Source organism: Scyliorhinus torazame, chromosome 17, assembly GCF_047496885.1.
Source record: "Scyliorhinus torazame isolate Kashiwa2021f chromosome 17, sScyTor2.1, whole genome shotgun sequence".
Taxonomy (NCBI): Eukaryota; Metazoa; Chordata; class Chondrichthyes; order Carcharhiniformes; family Scyliorhinidae; genus Scyliorhinus; species Scyliorhinus torazame.
This window is the reverse complement of record NC_092723.1, coordinates 104,503,737-104,528,649: the sequence shown is the minus strand read 5'-3', so window position 1 is coordinate 104,528,649 and position 24,913 is coordinate 104,503,737. Positions and strand designations below refer to the sequence as shown.

At 44.7% G+C, this 24,913-nt stretch overlaps 1 protein-coding gene across 1 annotated transcript; it reads left to right on the top strand.

Moving 5' to 3' along the window:
* Positions 1 to 347: 347 nt before the first annotated feature.
* mrps34 (mitochondrial ribosomal protein S34) lies at positions 348 to 10,306 on the top strand. Its single transcript, XM_072480821.1, has 3 exons — positions 348 to 696; positions 9,029 to 9,071; positions 9,911 to 10,306. The coding sequence occupies exons 1-3, from the start codon at positions 361 to 363 to the stop codon at positions 10,201 to 10,203; spliced, it is 672 nt and encodes a 223-aa protein (XP_072336922.1). The 5' UTR covers positions 348 to 360; the 3' UTR covers positions 10,204 to 10,306.
* Positions 10,307 to 24,913: the final 14,607 nt, after the last annotated feature.

Here is a 24,913-nt window from a genome sequence, read left to right as displayed (position 1 = left end):
TCAAATGTTTGGCGCTTAAAAAAATACCTATTTTTAATGATCAGTGGAACAGCCTGCTCCTGAAACCTCCTTCTCCAGAACATCAACTGACCTGAATGTTTCCAGCATTCTCAGGGGTTTGCTTTTGTTTTTTAGTAGGTTTTGTTTTATTTACATTATCTCAGGAGCGGGGCTGTGTACATGAAGATGCTCAGCCTGTCCCTGTCTGGGTGAATTAAATCCCAATCCTTCCTGCGAGGGGCGCCAGGAGTCCACAGAGCGGGGCGGAACCTTTGTTCAGGCCGGATCTTTTGTTCAGGGCGGGAGTGGGGACGGGTTTGGCGGTTGCCGCTCCGGCGGGTTTTCGGTGTCACACGTTCTATGGTCCGGCTTTCGACAATGGGCCGCCAGAAGCGAGTCCGCGCCATCGCTGCCTTGGCCCGCAAGGTGCGCGAATACTGGGCCCAGAAGCAGCGGCCGCGGGACAGCGAGCGCTACGCCCTGGACTATGAGACCATGAGGCGGCCCGGCAGCGGCAAGAAGCTGCCGGTCCTGGCCCACCGCGACATCCGCACCGAGATCCGCCTCTTCCAGCACCTCCACCGCCTGCCCCTCTTCGGCATCGGCCGCCTGCTCACCAAGAAGTCCTGGCTCCTGGCCTACGACGAGCCCTGCTACTGGACCATCAGCAAGGTCAAGGTGGACTACACGGCTCAGGTCAGCCCGGGATGGGAGATGGCGATTGCAGTCACTGAATCCGACCCCCCCCCCCCCCCCGGTCAAGATCAGCACCGTGAGGAGCAGGACTGAACCATTGGATCCAACCGCCAGTCCATTCCTGCCCTTTAATCACTGTCCAGATCTTGGCTGGACCATATCGAGCAGCAATGGGCTACCTCTTCTCAACGGGCCACCTCACCCAGGATTATTCCTGGGAAATCCACATTAACTCCTGGCTTCTTTCGCTTTGGAAAAGAACTGCGAATGCTGACAATCTGAAATAAAAACAGAAGATGCTGGATAAACCCAGCCGGTCTGGCAAGACCTGTGGAGAGAAAGAGAGAGTAGCAGTTCACCTTTCGGTTCCATCTGACTCTTTGGAGCTCTGAAGCAGTCGTACGGACTTGAACTGTCACCTCTTTTTCTCGCCACCTCTGCTCAGTCTTTCCAGCATTTCATTCTGACTTTTGACCACCAACAAGTATCCCATTTAGCTACAACAATGTATAAGGATTTCTAACTACCACTAATGTTGAGACCATCTGTTCAGCTGCCTCTGCAGCTATCCCCTCCTCCTGTCATTGGAATTAGCAGAAGATGTAGGCAATTCAGCCCTTCGAGCTTGCTCTTCCATTCAATTAGATCATGGCTGATCTCTTCCTGGTCTCAAATCCACCTACACCGCTATTCCCCATATCCCTTTAATCCGTTTTTTAATCAGAAATATATCTATCCCCGTGAAACCATTTAATGACTCCCGATTCCACCGCACTATGGGGCAGCGAGTTCCACTAATTCACCACCCTCTGAGAAGTAGATCCTCCTCATCTCCGTTCTAAATCTACTACCTCTCAACCAATATCCGTGACCTCTCATTCTAGATCGCCCTGTTGTTGCCCTAACACAATGACAGCTATCTTTAATTCCACCTCTTTCACACTGATTTCACCTATATCATGAAACCCAGCCTCTGTTTTACCATCTCATTAAACTGCTCTGGCTGCCCAATTTCTCTCCCCTGCTCCATTGCTAGCTAATATTGTAAGTAATACCCTCCCCTCAGGAATAGTTCCCTTCTCATAAAACCCCCCACATATCCTTGTAAACCAATGCTCATTTCAAATCACCCTTTCCTCTCCAAAACCCTCACAATAAACCCAAATATGTGTGTCTCTGTTATGGGTGAGGCGTTTTCAGAACCTCAAAATGTATCATGGAGTTCAACCAACCTCTCCCTTTAATGCTATTGTTGCTTTTCCGTGCACACGGCTTGTTCTCCAGGTGTGATATTACAGTTATGGACACGTGGGTTTTTAAACACAAGACAATGTTTATTCTATAAACTGTATTCCTGGACAAGAAAGTTTCTCTATTACTCCTACTACCACTTCACCACTCTTCACTGGACTTTCCAACCTTACCTTATATAATGGAACGCTACTCCTCTCACCCTGAATTCCACGTATCACCACCTTTTCTGCCAACATTCTTCCCAAACTACATAATTCCTCATCTCTTACCATTAAAGATTGACTAGCCCCTGTATCTCTTAAAATTGTGACTTCTTTACCTGCTCCTCCTGATACATATGAGTAAACTTTATCCACACAAGTAAATTCTCCAAAAGCATCTGGCACCTTCTTAACAATTACTTCTTGAACAGGCTATACAATCGTTTACACCTCCTTCGTTTCCCTTGAGCTTTCCTTTACCACTCTAACAAATCCCACTGTCTTATCCTGTGTTACCACATCAGCCTTTCCAGTGCTTTTCTTCAACCACCAACACTGACTTTACATGGCCTAGTTTATTACAGTGAAAACATTTGAAACTTTTCATTTCTCTTCCACCCTCCTGCATTTCTTTTTTAATCTGAGGTACACTCTCTTTATTGTCTCCCATCAGATCACCTTTACCTTTACCACTTGAGTATTTCTCATGTCCCCAGTTTCCATCCCTCACCGGCTGAAACTGATGTCGGAAACCAATCTTTGATTTATGAACTAATTCATAATCATCTGCCATTTCTGCTGCTAATCTCGCAGTTTTAACCCTCTGTTCTTCCACATGAGTTCTCACTACATCAGGAATTGAATTTTTAAACTCCTCCAAAAGTATAATTTCTCTGAGAGCTTCATACGTTTGGTCTATTTTCAAAGCCCTTATCCACCTATCAAAATTACTCTGTTTGAGCCTTTCAAACTCCATGTATGTTTGACCAAATTCTTTCCTTAAATTTCTAAACCTTTGTAAGCTTCAGGCACTAGCTCATATGCACTTAAGATGGATTTCTTCACCTCCTCATACGTTCCAGATACCTCTTCTGGTAGTGATGCAAACACTTCACTAGCTCTACCTAGAAGCTTTGTTTGAATCAGTAATACCCACACGTCCTGTGGCCATTTCATTTGTTTAACTACCTTCTCAAATGAAATGAGAAAGGCTTCCACTTTCTTCTCGTCAAACCTTGGCAATGCTTGGACATATTTAAATAGATTCCCACCAAGCCTTCGACTATGACGCTCTTTCTCACTATCCTCCAACTGTACGTTTCCCTTTACATCTGCCAATTTTAACTGATTTTCATGTTTCATGGCCATTTTCTGAAGTTCAAACTCCCCCTCTTTATCTTTCTCCCTGATCTGTATCTCCCTTTCTTTTTCTTTTTGTTCTGCTAGGGCTATTCTTTCTTTTCTCCTTTCTTCTCCTTTTCTTTTTCCTCTCACTTTTTCCTCTCTCTCACTCTCGTATTCAAGCCGCTTTAATTCTTTCTCATGTTCCATTTGTTTAATTTGCAACTGAATTTTTGCCATTTCCAATGAGTCAAACGGTATCTCAGGCAACTTTAAATGCTTAACCACCGCCATAATTACCTCACCTTTTTGCATTTTGTCAGGTAATGTTAACTGCAACGTTTTTGCCAGACCCAACAGTCTGCGTTTAGTCTCTGTCCGTAAGGTACTGCGTGCGACAGTCTCCACCCGCAAAAATTTCTGAGCCTCTGAAAGAGCCATTGTCCACAACACACTCCCCACTTAAACTAAAATACCACACCGGAAAAGCAACAATCCTTCACTGTCTTTAAGTTCACAAAAGCCAATCCAATAGATAGACTTTTATCGCCCTCGAGCCCTCAATTGTTATGGTTGAGGCGTTTTCAGAACCCCATTCCGGGTGTGATATTACAGTTATGGACACGTGGGTTTTTAAACACAAGACAATGTTTATTCTATGAACTCAACTTAACCTTTTAAATAAACATTGGATCAATTAACACCCCTTACTTCAAAGATAATCCTGAAAATAACACAACACTAAATACTCCTTCAGTTATTCCTTTCAACATCCCAGAGACTTAACACCTTTAAACAGAAACATCTCAGGTTAAAGGCATTACTTTTATGAGTTTAAATCACCCAAATGATCAAAGATAGTCTTTCATGGCAGAGATCATTGCAGATCTAGCTCACTGCAAACACACACACACACCAAAACTCTTTTCAAACTGAAACTACAAAATGGCTGAACTGAGCTCAGCTCCACCCACTCTCTGACATCACTGTTTTCTTAGTACATTGCTTACACATCCATTTCTTAAATGTACTCTCACATGACAGTCTCCTTCCTGCAACTCCTTGTGAGCATCTCCAATCAGATTTCTATCCCTGCGATTGCATAAAAATGGTCTTAATCAACATCCAAATGATATTTCTCACCCATATTATTTTTATTCGTACATGGGATGTGGGCATCACAGGCTGTGCCAGCATTTATTGCTAATTATCCCTAATTGCCCTTGAGTCAACCACAGGGCTGTGGGTTGTAGGCCAGCCCGGGTAAGGCTGGCAGATATCCTTCCCTAAAGGACATTAGTGATGGATTTTTACGACAATGGTTTCATGGTCATCATTAGACTTTTAATTCCAGATTTATTGAATTGAAATTTCACCACTTTCAGTGGCGGGATTTGAATCTGGATCCCCAGAGCATTACTCTGGGTCTGATGCATCTTGATAATGTCATTTGAAGGGATAACCTCAAGCATAACACTATTCTGTGTCCAATTTGAGCTGAAACTGAGCTTTTAACCCCATATTCTCTGCATCACTAAGTCTGCCTATTTCCATCTCTATAATGATGCTCATCTCCACCCTTAACTTATCTGTTGCTGAGACCCACATCCTTGCCTTTGTTACCTCTCTAGCTAGCCGCTCTCTTCAATCTTCTGTCATCACGAGCTCACGCAAAACACTGCTAGCTGTATCCTATCTCATACCAAGTCCCGTTCACCCATCACCTCTATACTAGCTGAACTATATTGGCTTCCCTTCCATAAACAGCTCGGTTTAATCTGTCTCATCCCTCCCTATGCCTATAATCTATCAGAGCCATGCTGTATAACCCTCAGGGAATCCTGTGTTCCTCAACACTGGCCATGGGATCCTTCGCTCCCTTTACTCCACCAATGCAAGCTGTGGATGCAGCCATTTGGCTCCAACGCTCTTGAGACTCTCTCCTTAAACACCTCAACTTCTCTCCCTTCCGGTTAGACCCTCCACATATCCTACCTCTTTGACCAAGCTTTTGGTTGGCCGTCCGATATCTCCTTTGGCTCGGCGTCAGTTTTTGTCTGATAATGCTCCCATGAAGCACCTTTGGATGTTTTCCTCCGGTAAAGCTGCTATAATCAATGTATGTGGCCGCTGTCGCTACATCGGCCACAGGTTTGGGCGGGAGCCTTTCTGTTGATCAGGTTCACAGTTTAGAACTCCTTTGCAAGCTGGTGGCAGTCCTATATTTCAGCCTGTGCTTCTAATGTGACTGGCTGTTTCTATTTTGGGATGTTTGCTTCCCCATTCAATTAAAATGTTACAATCATTGCATGAAGCAACGGCAGGGCCTTGGCGAGAATATTGTGGCTATTTCTCAATTCAATTTGTATCACAGTTGTAAAACCTTCTAAACAAAGCTAGTTGTGCAAAGGTGGAGAAGGTTAAGAGCATAGGAATGTGTAGGGAGTGCGAAAGACAACAGCTAGCATTTATAGATCTCCTTTCATGCAATAAAACATCCCAAGGCACTTTGAAGGAGCACTACATAAGTCATATAGAGATAATTGGCTAGGTAATTAAAGCTTGTTCAAGGATTATTGTATTATTGTCCCTCTGACCAGTCCCAAAGTTAGTTGACAAATAGCTCCTAAGTGGGAAAGTAGTTTAAAATAGGTATATAAAACGAATATCACATTAAGGCAGAAATTCTAGTTTGTTGTACATTGCCGTAAGCAGCTGTGAAGATGTTCTTAAAGTGGGTGTACCTGCAGCCTATAGAGCATTGATTAGTAATTACATATTTCACTTTTTCTGGAATGTGCACAAGGTGCTTTGTAGCCCTTTACATTTACAAATCATCTGTTTCACCATGTTCCAGTCGGACTTGCCTTGCCTTACCCCACCACTCATATTACATAATTGTTAAGTGCACTAACGTTATTTGTGAAAACACTCGCGCTGGTGTGATATGAAAAATTGAAATGCCCTGTCAATTTCTGTAAAATGAAAGCTGCTTTAGAGCAAGAGCTTGACATGGAGTAGCATTCTTGTTCAAGGTGCCTTTCTGAAGTGCAATGAGGTACCCCAGATTATAGCTTTACTCTACATTTGCAGTGTGAGCAGATGACCTTATGGTGAGATTTACCAATCCTGCATGGTCAGTGGGTTAGAGCAGTGTTCTTCAAAATTTTTTTCCTTGGACCCATTTTTACCGAAGGCCAACCTTCGGGACCCAACCCGGCCGACCTTCGCGACCCACGCCGGCCGACCTGCGCGACCCACCATTTTCTCTTACCTTGTTTGCTGCTGACAAAATTGGAGGAAATGGTTTTTGGTCCCTTTGGCCCTCGGACACGCTCCTCCAATGGAACCTGTTGGATGAAGGTGAAGCCTTCCAGTGTCGGAAAATATGGAGTCTCCATCTGTCCAAAGTTCTGCATTTTTTTCCTGTAAAATTTTATCAAATAAAACCCACCAGAACTTGTAAAAAAAAAATTAAGATGAATAAAATAAATGAAACAAATAAAAATTAAATGAATGAAACCCCCCGAACTTGTAAAACAAAAAGCTGCGACCGTTTTTTAAAAAAAGCGGCCGCGCATGCGCACCGATGATCTGGCATGCATGTGCAGTGTGGCCGCATTTTTTTACATGTTCGCAGCCATTTTTAAGGCCGCTTGCTGCCTGCATTATTAACAGCCGGCTGTTGCGTGCAGATTTGCGCGATCGGGCGCGTTCGACGGACGGCCCCGCGACTCTCCCGCCCACGACCCACCTATGGGTCGCGCCCCCGAGTTTGACAATGCCTGGATTAGAGTCAGCTCTATAGTCTCTCTCCGTATTCTGCTCAAAACATCAGATTGGTGAATTTATCTGCAGTGGTTTTCAAATTTTCTCTGTGCTGGGGAACCCCTACCTCAGGATATGAAAAGAGCACGACCTTCAATATAAAAAAGGTAATTTTCCAATAACTTACATTTGTACAGCACTCTCCTGTGCTGAAGGAGAGTGCAGAGTGACAAAAATAGCATACTGATATGTCAACAAATACAAAATATCTCAAATACAGGCATTGCCAAGATATTAAAAGCTGATTGTGTGGAGTTTACCTATTCCCAATGGAGAGAAATCTGTTGCCTTTGTGGATCATAATTTCAGAACTGACGGTTTAAAGATTTGTTATACTGTAGTGTCCACTGAGTATTTCATTCACTGAGTCTCCATACACCAGCCCTGCTGATGCCAGTGATATGGATGCTATGTCGGGAAGCTGTTCCAGCCTTTCCAACACTGAAATGAATGTAAATCGGTACACATTAATAGAATAAACACTTCTACTTTAAAAATGCTCCGGGGGAGCATTCTCTCCTCATGCTATCTTTGGAATAATCCTATTTGGAAAGAATGACCAAAGGGCATTATTGCACAATAAAAACAAAACCAGAATTCTGTTGATGCTGGAGATAATCAGCAGATCAGGAGAGAAAAATCTTAATGTCGAGAGTTATGGTCAGTGACCTTTCAGTATAGCATTATTTATGCTCTCTTAGATTCCAGTGTCAGTCAGGTTCGCACAGCAACATTTTGCCGAAAACCAGCTTGAAAACTGTTCATTCTTTTAGTTTAATTTTGGACTAACATTGCACTGAATAAGGCCATTCGTAATCCTCCACAAGATTTTATGTAAAATTAGGTAGGATATAGAGCCCAAGCAGTCCATGCTTGTGTTTATGCTCCATTTGAGTCTCCTCCCACTCCTCTAACTCATCATTGTATCCATCTATTCCCTTCTCCCTCATATGCTTGTATGGTTTCCCCTTAAATATGTCTATACTATTCACTTCAACCAATCCCTGTGATACAGAGTTCCACAGCCTCACCAATCTCTGGGTGAAGAGGTTTCTCCTGAATTCCCTATCGGATTTCTCTATGACTATGATGTGGAATAAGGGGTCTCCCATTTCGAAAGAAAAGAGAGGCATTACTTCTCTCAGGTGATCTTTTATCTTTGGCATTCTTTCGTCCAGAGAACAGTGGAGGCTGGGTCATTGAATATATTTAAGGCTGAGTTGAACAGATTTGATCTATGCAAGAGTCGAGGGTCATGGGGGACAGGCAGGAGCTGAGGCCACAATCAAATCAGTCATGATTTTACTGAGTGGCAGCAGGCTTGAGGGGCTGAATGGCCTACTTCTATTTCTAATGTACTTATCTTATAAAATTGAGCTTGGACCATCTACTCAACAATGCATAATATTACACTCTGGGCAGCACGGTGGCACAGTGGTTAGCACTGCTGCCTCACGGCTTCCTCCAGGTCACTGTCCATGTGTCTGAACATTCTCCCTGTGTCTGCGTGGGTCTCACCTCACAACCCAAAGATGTGCAGGGTAGGTGGATTCACCAAGCTAAATTGCCCCTTAATTGGATAAAAAATTGGGCATTTTAAATTTATTTTAAAAAATTACACTCTATATTCTGCCAAATTGTAGCTCCTAATTTATTATTATCATATTTTACCGTGTCGTGAATTTTACAGTTGACGTCAATATCCTTTTTTTTTTACTTTTCCAATTTAGTGTAGCCGATCCACCTCCCCTGCACATCTTTGGCTTGGCCGAGATTGAACACAGGTGCTTGGCGCTGTGAGACAGCAGTGCTAACCCCTGTGCCACCGTACTGCCCGTCTATACCCTCTTAAATGAACATCCCAAACTTTGTGACAGTAAAGCATTAAAGTTATTGTCACAGTAATGAAGTTGTTTTTCTCTCTCCAGGATATGGACCATGGAAAAGCATGGGGAGTGCTAACATTCCGAGGTAAATCTTTGACTTTTAACAGCTCGTTTATCATAAAACTCTACGGAAAGATCTTAGTGGACTTGTTGAGACTTGGATTTGTTTGGATGAGGTCACATTTAGTATATGAAGGAGGGAGAGTGTGTGAAGGGTGGGCTGGGGGAGGGGGGAGGGAAGGCAAGTCTGGAGATGAAGGAGAGGGTGCATATTGGGGGGGGGGGGGGGGGGTGGACAGAGGGAGGCCGCATGGGGAAGGGACGGTAGGCCTGGTGAGAATGTAAACAATTTCTGAAATAGAATAAAGGTTGGGCACATCGCCTGTGATGCTGGTGGCTCGTTTTAAGCAAAGTTAAGCCTGACGACGTCATTGCTATCTTGAGTGGAGGTGCATCATGAGATGGAGATACCAAATACGAGACAGAGAGACTATAAAATATCACTTAAAGATTGAAGGTAAATAGGAAGAACGTGATTAAGTTATTCTGTTTGTTATAAGGCAGCACGGTGGCACAGTGGGTAAGCACTACTGCTTCAGCACCAGGGACCCAGATACAATTCCGGCTTTGGGTGGCTGGCTGTGTAGAGTTTGTACGTTCTCCCGTGACTATGGGTTTCCTCCGGGTGCTCCGGCTTCCTCCCACAGTCCAAAGATGTGCTGGGTTAGGGGATAGGGCTGGGGTGTGGGCCTAGGTAGGGTGCTCTTGCGATGGGTCGGTGCAGATTTGATGGGCCAAATGGACTCCTGCACTGTAAGGATTCTATGAATATTGCGTATGCACAGTTTGTTTGATTCATGAGTTTGGTTTACTGAACCTCCTGTTTTATCAGATAAGTTATTTTTCTTATTCTCATGCAAATAGGAAAGACTGAAGATGGGGTTAAAGAAATCGATAAAGTAATGTACCATGATTGGCGACTGGTACCAAAACATGAAGAAGAAGATTTCAAGCGCTTCACGCCTGTTCTTGAGACGAAAGTTCGCTATGTCCCATATCCTCCTCTCCTTCGTGCCATGATACTAGCTCAGAGAGAGAAATCTGGCGAACCCATAGATGGAGATCTTATGATTGATCTCGAAAGAAATCGCCACTTTCCAAAGGACTATTTTAAAAATCTGGACTTGAAGAAACAAGCAGAGGGCACCCCAGTATAATAAGAATCTGCGTTACTCATAGCTACTGATGGACTAAGTGTTATTGTTTCCAGCGATTTGTCATGCTGGTTATGTACAATAAAAATCCAATTTTTTTTTTGTACTATGCTGTAAGCTCTCAGTCGAACACTTGCTATTATCAGCAGGAAAAGACCAACTGGTCCAGCAAGACTGCCCCATACACTGTAACAGCTGGTCCAGTAAGATTGTCCCGTACACCATAACAGCTGGTCCAGTAAGACTGCCCCATACACTGTAACAGCTGGTCCAGCAAAACTGTCCCGTACATCATAACAGCTGGTCCAGCAAGACTGTCCTGTACAACATAACAGCTGGTCCAGCAAGACTGCCCCATACACTGTAACAGCTGGTCCAGTAAGACTGTCCCGTACAACATAACAGCTGGTCCAGCAAGACTGCCCCATACACTGTAACAGCTGGTCCAGCAAGACTGTCCCGTACAACATAACAGCTGGTCCAGCAAGACTGCCCCATACACCATAACAGCTGGTCCAGCAAGACTGTCCCATACACCATAACAGCTGGAGCATCACGACTGGAGCCTTCCATCCCTCTTCTGCAATTTCCGGAAGAGGCAAAGAAACAGAATAAAAACCCAGAGCCAATAAGATATATTTTTTAATCTAGGTAATTGTAGACTAAGTGCTTTCTAAAATGACATTTACATTCTATATAATGTGCTCTCTGTCCCAGTCAAAATCGATCCAGCTGTGTCTTGGAAGTATTCACTTCTCCAGGAAAACGTTTTGCCTTTTTGTGTTGTTGATATGGTAGGATAGCCTGGTGCCCTTAGATTAGATTGGTAGGAAAACGCATTGTTCTGGCTTATGCGTGATTTTTTATTTAACCCACAGGCCAAGTATCTGCTATCCAAAATCCTCGGGCCGGCTGTGTTTCGGATTTCAGATACTTTTGGACACTAAATATAGGCCCACTTACATTACAGTGGCTGAAGCCTAGGCTAGCTGAGGTCTAAAGTAAATAAATGGCTAGAAAAGTAAGATATACTGCTGAATAACAAATACAGGTTATCTGTAATAAGTTCCCACCCATCTGCGAGTCTGCAGGTAGAGGCTTCGCAAAGTAAACGCTGCATACAAATAACGACTTCCTGCTCGAAAGGTCAGGTGAGATTGGCTCGGGTCAGAGACGTATGCACTAAAGATCGACGAGGTTCGAAACAGCTGTTTTGGATGTGTTCAGATTTACAGATAGAGGATACTCAAACCCGATTGTGAAAATTATTTTTAATTGATTTTTGAAAATGGATTCATTACGTTTTAAGATTAAAGGTAATCCGGGCAGCACGGTGGCATAGTGATTAGCGATTAGCACTGCTGCCTCATGGCGCTGAGGTCCCAGGTTTGATCGCGGCTCTGGGTCGCTGTCCATGTGGAGTTTGCACGTTCACCCCGTGTTTGCGTGGGTTTGGCCCCCACAACTGAAAGATGTGCAGGGTCGGTGGATTGGCCATGCTAAATTGCCCCTTAATTGGAAAAAATGTATTGTGTATTCTTAAATTTATTTTAAAAAGATTACGGGTAATCCAATTCTCAATGTCCAATTTAAATGAATACTTTGCATCAGTATTCACCAAAGAGAAGGAATTGGTAGATGTTGAGTCTGGAGAAGGGGGTGTAGATAGCCTGGGTCACATTGTGATCCAAAAAGACGAGGTGTTGGGTGTCTTAAAAAATATTAAGGTAGATAAGTCCCCAGGGCCGGATGGGATCTACCCCAGAATACTGAAGGAGGCTGGAGAGGAAATTGCTGAGGCCTTGACAGAAATCTTTGGATCCTCGCTGTCTTCAGGGGATGTCCCGGAGGACTGGAGAATAGCCAATGTTGTTCCTCTGTTTAAGAAGGGTGGCAGGGATAATCCCGGGAACTACAGGCCGGTGAGCCTTACTTCAGTGGTAGGGAAATTACTGGAGAGAATTCTTCGAGACAGGATCTACTCCCATTTGGAAGCAAATGGACGTATTAGTGAGAGGCAGCACGGTTTTGTGAAGGGGAGGTCGTGTCTCACTAACTTGATAGAGTTTTTCGAGGAGGTCACTAAGATGATTGATGCAGGTAGGGCAGTAGATGTTGTCTATATGGACTTCAGTAAGGCCTTTGACAAGGTCCCTCATGGTAGACTAGTACAAAAGGTGAAGTCACACGGGATCAGGGGTGAACTGGCAAGGTGGATACAGAACTGGCTAGGCCATAGAAGGCAGAGGGTAGCAATGGAGGGATGCTTTTCTAATTGGAAGGCTGTGACCAGTGGTGTTCCACAGGGATCAGTGCTGGGACCTTTGCTCTTTGTAGTATATATAAATGATTTGGAGGAAAATGTAACTGGTCTGATTAGTAAGTTTGCAGACGACACAAAGGTTGGTGGAATTGCGGATAGCGATGAGGACTGTCTGAGGATACAGCAGGATTTAGATTGTCTGGAGACTTGGGCGGAGAGATGGCAGATGGAGTTTAACCTGGACAAATGTGAGGTAATGCATTTTGGAAGGGCTAATGCAGGTAGGGAATATACAGTGAATGGTAGAACCCTCAAGAGTATTGAAAGTCAAAGAGATCTAGGAGTACAGGTCCACAGATCACTGAAAGGGGCTACACAGGTGGAGAAGGTAGTCAAGAAGGCATACGGCATGCTTGCCTTCATTGGCCGGGGCATTGAGTATAAGAATTGGCAAGTCATGTTGCAGCTGTATAGAACCTTAGTTAGGCCACACTTGGAGTATAGTGTTCAATTCTGGTCGCCACACTACCAGAAGGATGTGGAGGCTTTAGAGAGGGTGCAGAAGAGATTTACCAGAATGTTGCCTGGTATGGAGGGCATAAGCTATGAGGAGCGATTGAATAAACTCGGTTTGTTCTCACTGGAACGAAGGAGGTTGAGGGGCGACCTGATAGAGGTATACAAAATTATGAGGGGCATAGACAGAGTGGATAGTCAGAGGCTTTTCCCCAGGGTAGAGGGGTCAATTACTAGGGGGCATAGGTTTAAGGTGAGAGGGGCAAAGTTTAGAGTAGATGTACGAGGCAAGTTTTTTACGCAGAGGGTAGTGGGTGCCTGGAACTCACTACCGGAGGAGGTAGTGGAGGCAGGGACGATAGGGACATTTAAGGGGCATCTTGACAAATATATGAATAGGATGGGAATAGAAGGATACGGACCCAGGAAGTGTAGAAGATTGTAGTTTAGTCGGGCAGTATGGTCGGCACGGGCTTGGAGGGCCGAAGGGCCTGTTCCTGTGCTGTACATTTCTTTGTTTGTTCTTTGTTTTGTAAAGACATAAACAATATATTGGCCATTGATCTTTATCAAACACTATTGCTTCATGGAAACCTACAACACAGGAGGCTATTTGGCCTGTTGTGTCTTTTCCAGCTCTTTGAAAGAGCTGTTGTGCTTAGTCCCACATCCTTGCTTTATGTCGGGGCAGCACAGTGGCGCAGTGGGTTAGCCCTGTTGCCTCATGGAGCTGAGGTCCCAGGTTTGATCCCGTCTCTGGGTCACTGTCCGTGTGGAGTTTGCACATTCTCCCCATGTTTGCGTGAGTTTCGCCCCCACAACACAAAGATGTGCAGGGTAGATGGATTGAACACGCTAAATTGCCCCTTAATTGGAAAAAATTAATTGGGTACTCTAAAATTAAACAAAAAAAAAATCCTTGATTTATGTCCATGAACTTCAAATACCTGTCTAACTCTCTGATCACTGTCCCGTCAGGGTTAGAGAGAGAGCAGGAGGAAATCAGTCAGTGTTCCTGCTCCTGATTGGCATCCAGTGATCCCTGGGTTAGAGAGAGTGAGGAAGTCAGCCACAGTTCCTGCTTCTGATCACTGTTCAGTGATATATAAAAGGTAGGATCAGGAGGAGGTCATTAGGCCCTTCGAGCCAGCTCCGCCGTTTATCCCAATCATGATAGATCATCTAACTGAATCGCCTAATCCTGCTTTCTCTCCATAACCTTTGATCCCATTCGCCCAAGTGCTATATATGGCCGCCTCTTGAATATATTCAATGTTTTAGCATCAACTACTTCCTGTGGTAATGAATTTCAGAGGCTCACCACTTTTTGGATGAAGAAATGTCTCCTCCTCTCTGTCCGAAATGGTTTACTCTGAATCCACAGACTGTGACCCCTGGTTCTGGACCCATCCACCATTGGCAACATCTTCCCTGAATACCCTGTCTCGTCCTGTTAGAATTTTATAAGTCTATGTGATCCCCCCCTCATTCTTCTGAACTCCAATGAGGATACCTAGGTCCTGCTGCACACTCAGCGAGACGGAAAATCAGTCAGTATTCCTGCTAGAGGGTTAGAGAGCGAGCACGAGGAAATCAGTCAGGAGTCCCGCTAATCGCTGTCTAGTGATTCCTAGGTTAGGGAGAGAGAGGAAATCAGCCAGTGTTCCTGCTGATTGCTATCCAGTTACCCCTGGGTTAAAGAGAGAGAGGAAATCAGCCAGGTTCCTGCTCCTGATTGCGGTCCAGTGATCCCTGGGTTAGAGAGAGAGAGGAAATCAGACAGGTTCCTGCTCCTGATCGCTGTCCAGTGATTCCTGGGTTAGAGAGAGTGAGGAAAAAACCAAGGATCCTGCTCCTGATTGCTGTCCAGTGATCCTGGGTTAGAGAGCGCGAGGAAATCAGCCAGGGTTCCTGCTCCTGATCGCTGTCTAGTGATCCCTAGTTTAGAGAGAGGAAATCAGCCAGTGTTCCTGATCACTGTCCAATAAACCCTGAGGTAGAGAGAGAAGGGAAATCAGCCAAGGCTCCTGCTCCTGATCACTGTCCAGTGATCCCTGGGTTAGAGAGAGGGAGGAAATCAACCAGGGTTCCTGCTCCTGATTGCTGCCTAGTGAACCCTGGGTTAGAGAGGGAAAATCAGCCAGGGTTCCTGCTCCCGCTGTCCGGTGATTCCTGGGTTACAGAAAGGGAGAGGAAATCAGCCAGGTTTCTGCTGTTCACTGTCCAGTGCTCCCTGGGTCAGAAAGAATGAGGAAATCAGCCAGTGTTCCTGCTCCTGATCGCTGTCCAGTGATTCCTGGGTAGAGAGAGAGAAAATCAGCCACGGCTCCTTCTGATCTCTGTCCAGTGAACGCTGGGTTCGAGAGAAAGGAAATCAGCCAGGGTTCCTGCTCCTGATCGCTGTTCAGAAATCCCTGGATTAGAGAAAAGAGAGGAAATCAGCCCGTTTAAAATTATTTATGGATTTGGCTTCTATCATCTTTTCAGATAGAGCATTCCAGATAACATTTTCTCTCACCTCCCCTATACATCTTTTTCCAATTATTTTGGATTCATTATGTCTAGTTATTGAACCACTTGCCAGAAGGAATACTTTTTCCCTAATTACTCTTGGCAAAGCCTCTCGTCATCTGGAAAGCCTTTATCAGGTTATCTCTTAACTTCTATTCTCGCAAGGACAGTCCTTACTTTACTGACTTCCTGTCGGAAATGAAGTTCCTCATGCCTGGTCAATCTCCTCAGTACCTAGAACTGTCCACAATGGTCCAACTGGAGCCTAACCAATGATTTATAAAGTTCTAGCAGGATCTCTTTATCGTGTCACCAACTGTGATTAGATTATCCCTGGAGGTTTCATCACATGATTTGGCCCTAGGCTCCAATTTATTCAGCCAATAAGTCCAACCTTGTGACACGGCCTTCCTACGCCAATTGAAAAGCAAAATGACTCATTATCCAATTGGATGATGCTTGACTGTCAGCCAATCAACCATCTTTTACCCCTATTTTCAACCTTTTTATATCTAGAAAAACAATGTTGAAAGAAAATGAGAAACCAATCTTTTTTAATGTCCCGAATATTTTTCTCCAGGGTTGCACACAAGTGTCCTGGAGATTGATATTCAGTTCCTGGAGACTCCTGGCCAATCCTGGAGGGTTGGTGACCCAAATATCTTTGCTTCTATATTATTTTGCTCCCTTTAGAAACCCAAGTAACCCATATGCTTTTCTAACCACCTTATAAACTTGTCCTGCCACGCTTAAGGGTTTGTTAACCTGGATGTCAGGGTCTCTGTGCTCAGCTGCAAATTTCAAAACTGTAATTTAATGTGTGCTGTCTATATTAGTTCTCCTGAAGGGAGAACAATTCTTTGCATTGAATGCCCTACAAGATCTATTTCCATTTCAACAATTTACCGATAATCCTGAAGCCAATGGCTATCCTCATGATCGTCTACTTTTCCAAGTTCTGTATATCTGCAAGTGCTATGGTTCTGCTCTCTTCACGAGTCTAGATCTGTTATACAAATTGCAAAGGGCATAAAAATTGGCTTTTGGGGAACACTGCTACAAACTACATCCCAATTTTAATACATTCATTCCCCAGCACCCTTTGCTTCCTGTTGCAAAGTCAATTTGGTGTCAACCATTTTTCCTTAATTCAATGGGCTTCCATGCTCTTAAGTTCTTTGCACTTTGCCGAGTGCCTTCCGAAAGTCAATTTTTACATCATCACTGCACTACCTTGGTTAACCCTCTCTGTTAACAGTAAGAAGTCTTACAACACCAAATTAAAGTCCAGCAGGTTTGTTTCGAATCACTAGCTTTCGGAGCGCAGCTCCTTCCTCAGGTGAATGAAGAGGTGAGCTCCAGAAACAAATATATAGACAATGTCAATGATGCAAGACGATGCTCTTGTTAACAGAATGCTCTGTTAACCTCATCAAAGGATTTAATGAAGTTATTCAGACAGAATAAAAGCAAATTACTGCGGATGCTGTAATCTGAAACAAAAGAGAAAATGCTGGACAATCTCAACAGGTCTGACAGTGTATGTGGAGAGAGAAGGGAGCTAACGTTTCGAGTCTGGATGACTCTGTTAAAGCTAGAGAGAACTGGAAATAGGATAAGATTTATATTGTGGGGAGGACGGGGGTGCGGAGCAGCAGGGCTGGATAGAGGGCCAGAGATAAATGGAGATTAACAAAGATGTCTTGGACGGAAAGACAAATGGAATATAAGTGGTGGTAGTGAAGGTTGAGAAGGATGTTGATAGTGGCACATTAAGAGATCAGAATGTGTTAATGGCAGAACATAAAGAACATAAGAACTAGGAGCAGGAGTAGGCCATCTGGCCCCTCGAGCCTGCTCCACCATTCAATGAGACCATGTCTGATCTTTTGTGGACTCAGCTCCACTTTCCGGCCCGAACACCATAACCCTTAATCCCTTTATTCTTCAAAAATTTATCTATCTTTATCTTAAAAACATTTAATGAAGGAGCCTCTACTGCTTCACTGGGCAAGGAATTCCATAGATTCACAACCCTTTGGGTGAAGAAGTTCCTCCTAAACTCAGTCCTAAATCTCCTTCCCCTTATTTTGAGGCTATGCCCCCTAGTTCTGCTTTCACCCGCCAGTGGAAACAACCTGCCCGCATCTATCCTATCTATTCCCTTCATAATCTTATATGTTTCTATAAGATCCCCCCTCATCCTTCTAAATTCCAACGAGTACAGTCCCAGTCTACTCAACCTCTTCTCGTAATCCAACCCCTTCAGCTCTGGGATTAACCTAGTGAATATCCTCTGCATGCCCTCCAGTGCCAGTACGTCCTTTCTCAAGTAAGGAGACCAAAACTGAACACAATACTCCAGGTGTGGCCTCACTAACACCTTATACAATTGCAGCAGAACCTCCCTAGTCTTAAACTCCATCCCTCTAGCAATGAAGGACAAAATTCCATTTGCCTTCTTAATCACCTGTTGCACCTGAAAACCAACTTTTTGCGACTCATGCACTAGCACACCCAGGTCTCTCTGCACAGCAGCATGTATTAATATTTTATCATTTAAATAATAATCCCTTTTGCTGTTATTCCTACCAAAATGGATAACCTCACATTTGTCAACATTGTATTCCATCTGCCAGACCCTAGCCCATTCACTTAGCCTATCCAAATCCCTCTGCAGACTTCCAGTATCCTCTGCACTTTTTGCTTTACCACTTATCTTAGTGTCGTCTGCAAACTTGGACACATTGCCCTTGGTCCCCAACTCCAAATCATCTATGTAAATTGTGAACAGTTGTGGGCCCAACACTGATCCCTGAGGGACACCACTAGCTACTGATTGCCAACCAGAGAAACCCCCATTAATCCCCACTCTTTGCTTTCTATTAATTAACCAATCCTCTATCCATGCTACTACTTTCCCCTTAATGCCATGCATCTTTATCTTATGCAACAACCTTTTGTGTGGCACCTTGTCAAAGGCTTTCTGGAAATCCAGATATACCACATCCATTGGCTCCCCGTTATCTACCGCACTGTTAATGTCCTCAAAAAATTCAACTAAATTAGTTAGGCACGACCTGCCCTTTATGAACCCATGCTGCGTCTGTCCAATGGGACAATTTCCATCCAGATGCCTCGCTATTTCTTCCTTGATGATAGATTCCAGCATCTTCCCTGCAACCGAAGTTAAGCTCACTGGCCTATAATTACCCGCTTTCTGCCTACCTCCTTTTTTAAACAGTGGTGTCACGTTTGCTAATTTCCAATCCACCGGGACCACCCCAGAGTCTAGTGAATTTTGGTAAATTATCACTAGTGCATTTGCAATTTCCCTGGCCATCTCTTTTAGCACTCTGGGGTGCATTCCATCAGGTCCAGGAGACTTGTCTACCTTTAGCCCCATTAGCTTGCCCATCACTACCTCCTTGGTGATAACAATCCTCTCAAGGTCCTCACCTGTCATAACCTCATTTCCATCAGTCACTGGCATGTTATTTGTGCCTTCCACTGTGAAGACCGACCCAAAAAACCTGTTCAGTTCCTCAGCCATTTCCTCACCTCCCATTATTAAATCTCCTTTCTCATCCTCTAAAGGACCAATATTTACCTTAGCCACTCTTTTTTGTTTTATGTATTTGTAGAAACTTTTACTATCTTTTTATATTCTGAGCAAGTTTACTCTCATAATCTATCTTACTCTTCTTTATAGCTTTTTTAGTAGCTTTCTGTTGCCCCCTATAGATTTCCCAGTCCTCTAGCCTCCCACTAATCATTGCTACTTTGTATGTTTTTTCCTTCAATTTGATACTCTCCCTTATTTCCTTAGATATCCACGGACGATTTTCCCTCTTTTTACCGTCCTTCCTTTTTGTTGGTATAAACCTTTGCTGAGCACTGTGAAAAATCACTTGGAAGGTTCTCCACTGTTCCTCAACTGTTTCACCATAAAGCCTTTGCTCCCAGTCTACCTTAGCTAGTTCTTCTCTCATCCCATTGTAATCTCCTTTGTTTAAGCACAAAACACTAGTGCTTGATTTTACCTTCTCACCCTCCATCTGTATTTTAAATTCCACCATATTGTGATCGCTCCTTCTGAGAGGATCCCTAACTATGAGATCCTGAATCAATCCTGTCTCATTACACAGGACCAGATCTAGGACCGCTTGTTCCCTCGTAGGTTCCATTACATACTGTTCTCGGAAACTATCGCGGATACATTCTATAAACTCCTCCTCAAGGCTGCCTTGACCAACCTGGTTAAACCAATCAACATGTAGATTAAAATCCCCCATGATAACTGCTGTACCATTTCTACATGCATCTGTTATTTCTTTGTTTATTGCCTGCCCCACCATAATGTTACTATTTGGTGGCCTATAGATTACTCCTATCAGTGACTTTTTCGCCTTGCTATTCCTGATTTCCACCCAAATGGATTCAACCTTATCCTCCATAGCACCGATGTCATCCCTTACTGTTGCCCGGATGTCATCCTTAAATAACAGAGTTACACCACATCCCTTACCATCCACTCTGTCCTTCCGAAAAGTTTGATACCCTCGGATACTTAACTCCCAGTCGTGACCATCCTTTCACCATGTTTCAGTAATGGCCACTAAATCATAGTCATTCACGATGATTTGCGCCATCAACTCATTTACCTTATTCCGAATACTACGAGCATTCAGATAAAGTACACTTATGTTGGCTTTTTTACCTCTGTTCTGAATCTTAACAACTCGATCAGTAACCTCTCCTAAGTTATATTTCCTCTTAATCTTTCTCCTAATTTTCCTTGTCGTCGAACCCATATCTTCCTGTAACAACCTGCCGCGTCGCTTACCATTAATGTTTTCACTTCCCGTTTTATTTCTTTTAGTATTCCTGGTCCTATTCACTGAGCTCCCCTCAGTCACTGTACCTTGTACTGTCGCCCTTTTTGATTTTTGACTATGGCTTCTCTGCCTTACACTTTCCCCCTTACTGCCTTTTATTTCTGTCCCTGTTTTATTACCTTCCAACTTCCTGCATCGGTTCCCATCCCAGAACAAAGGTAAGCAGTGTGTCAAAGGACAACAGATGGCCCGAGTGGGGTAGAGTGGGTGGGGGGAGGAAGGACAATGGTGAGGGAAAAATGCATTGATGCAAGAAATGAAAATGAACTGCATGGTGACACAGTGGTTAGCACTGCTGCCCACAATGCCAGGGATCCGGGTTCAATTCTGGCCTTGGGTGACTGTGGAATTTGCACCCTGTGTCTGCATGGGTTTCCTCCTGAGTGCTCTGGTTTCTTCCCATAGTCCAAAGATTTGCAGATTAGGTGCATTGGCCATGATAAAATTGCCCTTTAGAGTCCAAAGATGTGAGCTTAGGTGGGATTATGGGGATAGGGAAGGGGGCATGGGTAGGGTGCTCTTTCGGAAGGTCGGTGCAGACTTGATGGGCTGAATATCCTCCTACACTATAGGGATTCTACGTTATGAATAAGAAAAGGGTGAAGGTGGAGGAAAGCGTTCACCGTCTGAAGTTGTTGAACTCAATGTTAAGTGGAAAGCTGTAACGTATCTAATCAGAAGATGAGGTGCTGTTCCTCCAGTATGTGCTGGGCTTCACCGGAACATTGCAGCAAGCCAAGAACAGATATATGGATATGAGAACAGGATGGTGAGTTGGAATGGCCAGTGACAGGAAGGTCTGGGTGGTGCTTGTGGACAGAGTGAAGGTGTTCTGCAAAGCGGGTCACCCAATCTGCGCTTAGTTTCTCCTTTGTAGAGTAGACTGCATTTGGAGCAGTGAATACAATAGACCAGATTGAAGGAGGTGCACATGAAGCGTTGCTTCACCTGAAAAGAGTGTTTAGGCCCTTGAATGGTGAGCAAGGTGGAGGTAAAGAGGGAGGTGTTACACCTTCTGCGATTGCATGGGAAGGTGCTGTGGGAAGAGGGTGAGGTGTTGGGGGTGATGGAGGAGTGGACCAGGGTGTCCTACAGGGAATAATCCCTGCGGAATACTGATAGGGGGAGTGAGGAGAAGCTGTGTTTGGTGATGTCATCATGTTGGAGTTGGTGGAACTGGCGGAGGATGAGTCTATGAAGGCGGAGGCTGGTGGGGTGAAAAGTGAGGACGCAGCTTGGTTCTGGGAGGGAAGGAGGTGAAGGGGTGTGAGCAGAGGTGTGGCAGATGGGTCGGTCACGTTTGGGAGCCCAATCGACCACAGTGGGTGGGAAACCATGATTGAGGATGGAGTGGCATCATCGGAATCGATAAGATGGAGGCGAAGGAACTGGGAGAATGGGATGGAGTCCTTACAGGATATGGGGTGTGAAGAGCTGTAGCCAAGGTAGCTGCGAGAGTTAGTAGGTTTGTAATGGATACTAGTAGACAGTCTACTCCCAGAAATTGAGATAGAAATGTCAAGGAAGGGAAGGGAAGTGGCGGAGATGGACCATGCGAAGATGATAAAGGGTTGGAAATTGGAAACAAAATTAAGATTTTTCCAGGTGCAGACAGGAACATGAAGCGGCACTGGAACAGTCATCAATGTACCGATAAAAGAGTTGTGGGGTGGGGCCGGATTAGGACTGGAACAGGGAATGTTCGACATACTCCATAAAGAGACAGGCAAAACGAGGACCCATGCAGGTACCGATAGCCACGCCTTTTGTTTGGAGGAAGTGAGACAAATTTGAAGGAGAAATTGTTCAGTGAGAGGACAAGTTCAGCCAGATGGAGGAGAAAGGTAAATGGGATTTGCCTTTCAGACACGATTTTCTTTTAACAAATCCATTCTGCCTTTCCTTGATTAACCTATACCTTTCCAAATGTGGCAGTCTGGTTCAATTTATTCATCCAAACTCTGATCTTAATGGGGTAGAACGCTGGAGTTTCAGCTAAACCCCAGTGGTGAAAATAAAAGCAAAATACTGTGGATGCTGGAAATCTGAACTAAAAGCACCCAATGGTGAAAACCCTGGAGAATCAACACTTCACTGTTTCCCTGCTGATTTTTACCGATGTTATTGTGGCAGCTCGGAAGAACAGTTGTGGAAATTCTATCCTGGAACTTTCTCCACTTTGGTACTCAATGGCCCAGATCAGAAATCTAGAATAGAGCAGATGAGTGTTACAGCACTTGTACATCTCAGGTAGGATTTTGAGTCTGTTCCTTGTACACTGTAAATCTCCTGCCCTGCACCTACTCATTAACCAGTCACCAATGATTAGAATATCAGGGCATCTCACTTCCACGGGGTTACGCAAACTTAACCTGGTAATGGGGTTCACCTAGAAGAGATGAATGATAAATAGATTCTGCCATATTGTTTCACTTTGTGTGCGTATTCCATGAAAAACTATTAAAGTCAAGGCATAATGGGCCTGAGATGGCTGGTTTAGCTCAGTTGGCTGGACAGCTGGTTTGTGATGCAGAGCGAGGCCAGCAGCGCGGGTTTAATTCCCATACTGGCTGAGGTTATTCATGAAGGCCCGGCCTGCTCAACCTTGCCCCTCGCTGGAGGTGTGGTGATCCTCAGGTTAAATCACCACCAGTCAGCTCTCCCCCTCAAAGGGGAAAGCAGCCTATGGTTATCTGAGACGAGGGTGACTTTACTTATTTTTTTATGAAGGTGAGGCCTAATGGCCACTAGACGGAGCTGTAGCTCTGCTCTCAGTGTCTAATAGGTCGACCCTTTATTTGATATATTTACAAGTGTCTTGTATAGAAAGCAGTCGGAACTTCACAACACATTTGTGCATTGTTTATCAAGCGTTATATGTTCAGAGCTCCTATAGTCTGCACATAAAACTGTACTGCAAGCTCTTGCAAATATGGCATTTGAACTCTGGAGCTCTTTCAGACCCCCCCAAAAAAGTATTTATTCAGTTGAAAATTTCCATTGACGTTAATAGATTGATGGTAGCAAAGGATATTAAGGGGCTTCTGCCAAAGGCCCATGTAACGTTGGGGTACGATCTGTTAAAAAAAGTTGTGTAGTGACATAAATGGCTTGCTGTTACTTTGCAGTTTGAATTGTTAATGCCCCATCTCCACAGCCATCAACAATAATGGTCTACCTATGAAATCAAACAACACATTTAATTAGACTTGGCGACAAGCAAATAACCTGTGAATAATGGTAGCAAAAAATCTTTACGAAATCGAGAGATTTACAAAAGAAATTGCCTGGTATTATGCATTTTGGCAGCATGGATTAGCAGGATGCCACAGAGCAGAATTTCCTCAGACCTATTTTGTTGTTTTAACTTTGTTGGAGATGCAGTGTGTGGTGAATGTATAATTACTGATAATTCACCAGTGCACTGTGTTATGTTATTAACCCTGTGGGCTCTACCTATGGGCCAATGTATGGCTTCACCCACAAGGGATATGTTGGGGCATGTACGGGCTCCGCCAATGGCTCCATCCCCTTTACAGGAAGTATAAGAGCTGCTGACCTGCGGGGCCACCTTAAGTGTTGGACTGGTCACAGACAGGCTCAGTTCTAAGCTGATTAAAACCACGGTTTACTTCTCCACGTGTGAATTGATGGTCACATCAATTTAATCAGCTCAAAATACTACTAGGCAATCAGCCCTCAAACCTGACAGACTGGAACTCGATCCACAGGCCGCGGAGGCGAAAGAAATTTTTTCACATTGGCTTCGATGCTTCAAGGCCTATCTCGCCGCGTCATCTACGCCATCCGTCACTGACGAACAGAAGCTGAGCCTCCTCCACGCACAGGTGAGCCATTGCATTTCTGTCCAGTTCGACGAAGCCGCTTCCTATACAGAGGCCCTCGCACTACTCGAACGCCTCTATGTGCAGCCTGTGAATAAGGTATACGCGCGACACGTCTTCACCATTCGCTGCCAGTGCCCCGGGGAATCGCTAGGTGATTACCTACGCGACCTCAAAGCCCTCGCGCACAACTGTAACTACCAGGCCGTTACGGCCACTCAGCACATGGAGCTCGCCGTCCGAGATGTTTACGTGGCGGGGGTCTGATCGAACTATGTGAGACAGCACCTGCTCGAAAAAGGGGCCCAGGACCTGGATGACACGGTAAAACTGGCTACCTCTCTGGAGGCCACTTTTCAGAGCCTTACTGCGTTCCCGGCCGATCACGCGACCCCCTTGTGGGCCCCCGACCTGAGACTACCCCAGGCCTATGCCGCACGGCCGCCCGCCCATCATGGGGGGCTACCCTGCTACTATTGCAGCCAGTCCCAACACCCCCGACTGCACTGCCCGGCCCGCAACGCAAACTGCAGCAGCTGCGGGCAAAAAGGACACTTCGCCAATGTCGGCTTGGCCAGGTCTAAGAACACAAACTCACAGACCTGATCCACAGACTCAGAGGCCCGCAGACCCCGCAAGGTGGCAGCGTGTCTGCCGCCTCCGACTCCGCATAACATGTG

What these genes read in the sequence shown, in the direction of transcription:
- mrps34 (XM_072480821.1), top strand. Translation starts at nt 361, where the DNA reads ATGGTCCGGCTTTCGACAATGGGCCGCCAGAAGCGAGTCCGCGCCATC. An exon ending in AGGTGGACTACACGGCTCAG is followed by an intron (nt 697 to 9,028) that starts GTCAGCCCGGGA and finishes TTCTCTCTCCAG; the next exon opens with GATATGGACCATGGAAAAGC. An exon ending in GGGAGTGCTAACATTCCGAG is followed by an intron (nt 9,072 to 9,910) that starts GTAAATCTTTGA and finishes TCATGCAAATAG; the next exon opens with GAAAGACTGAAGATGGGGTT.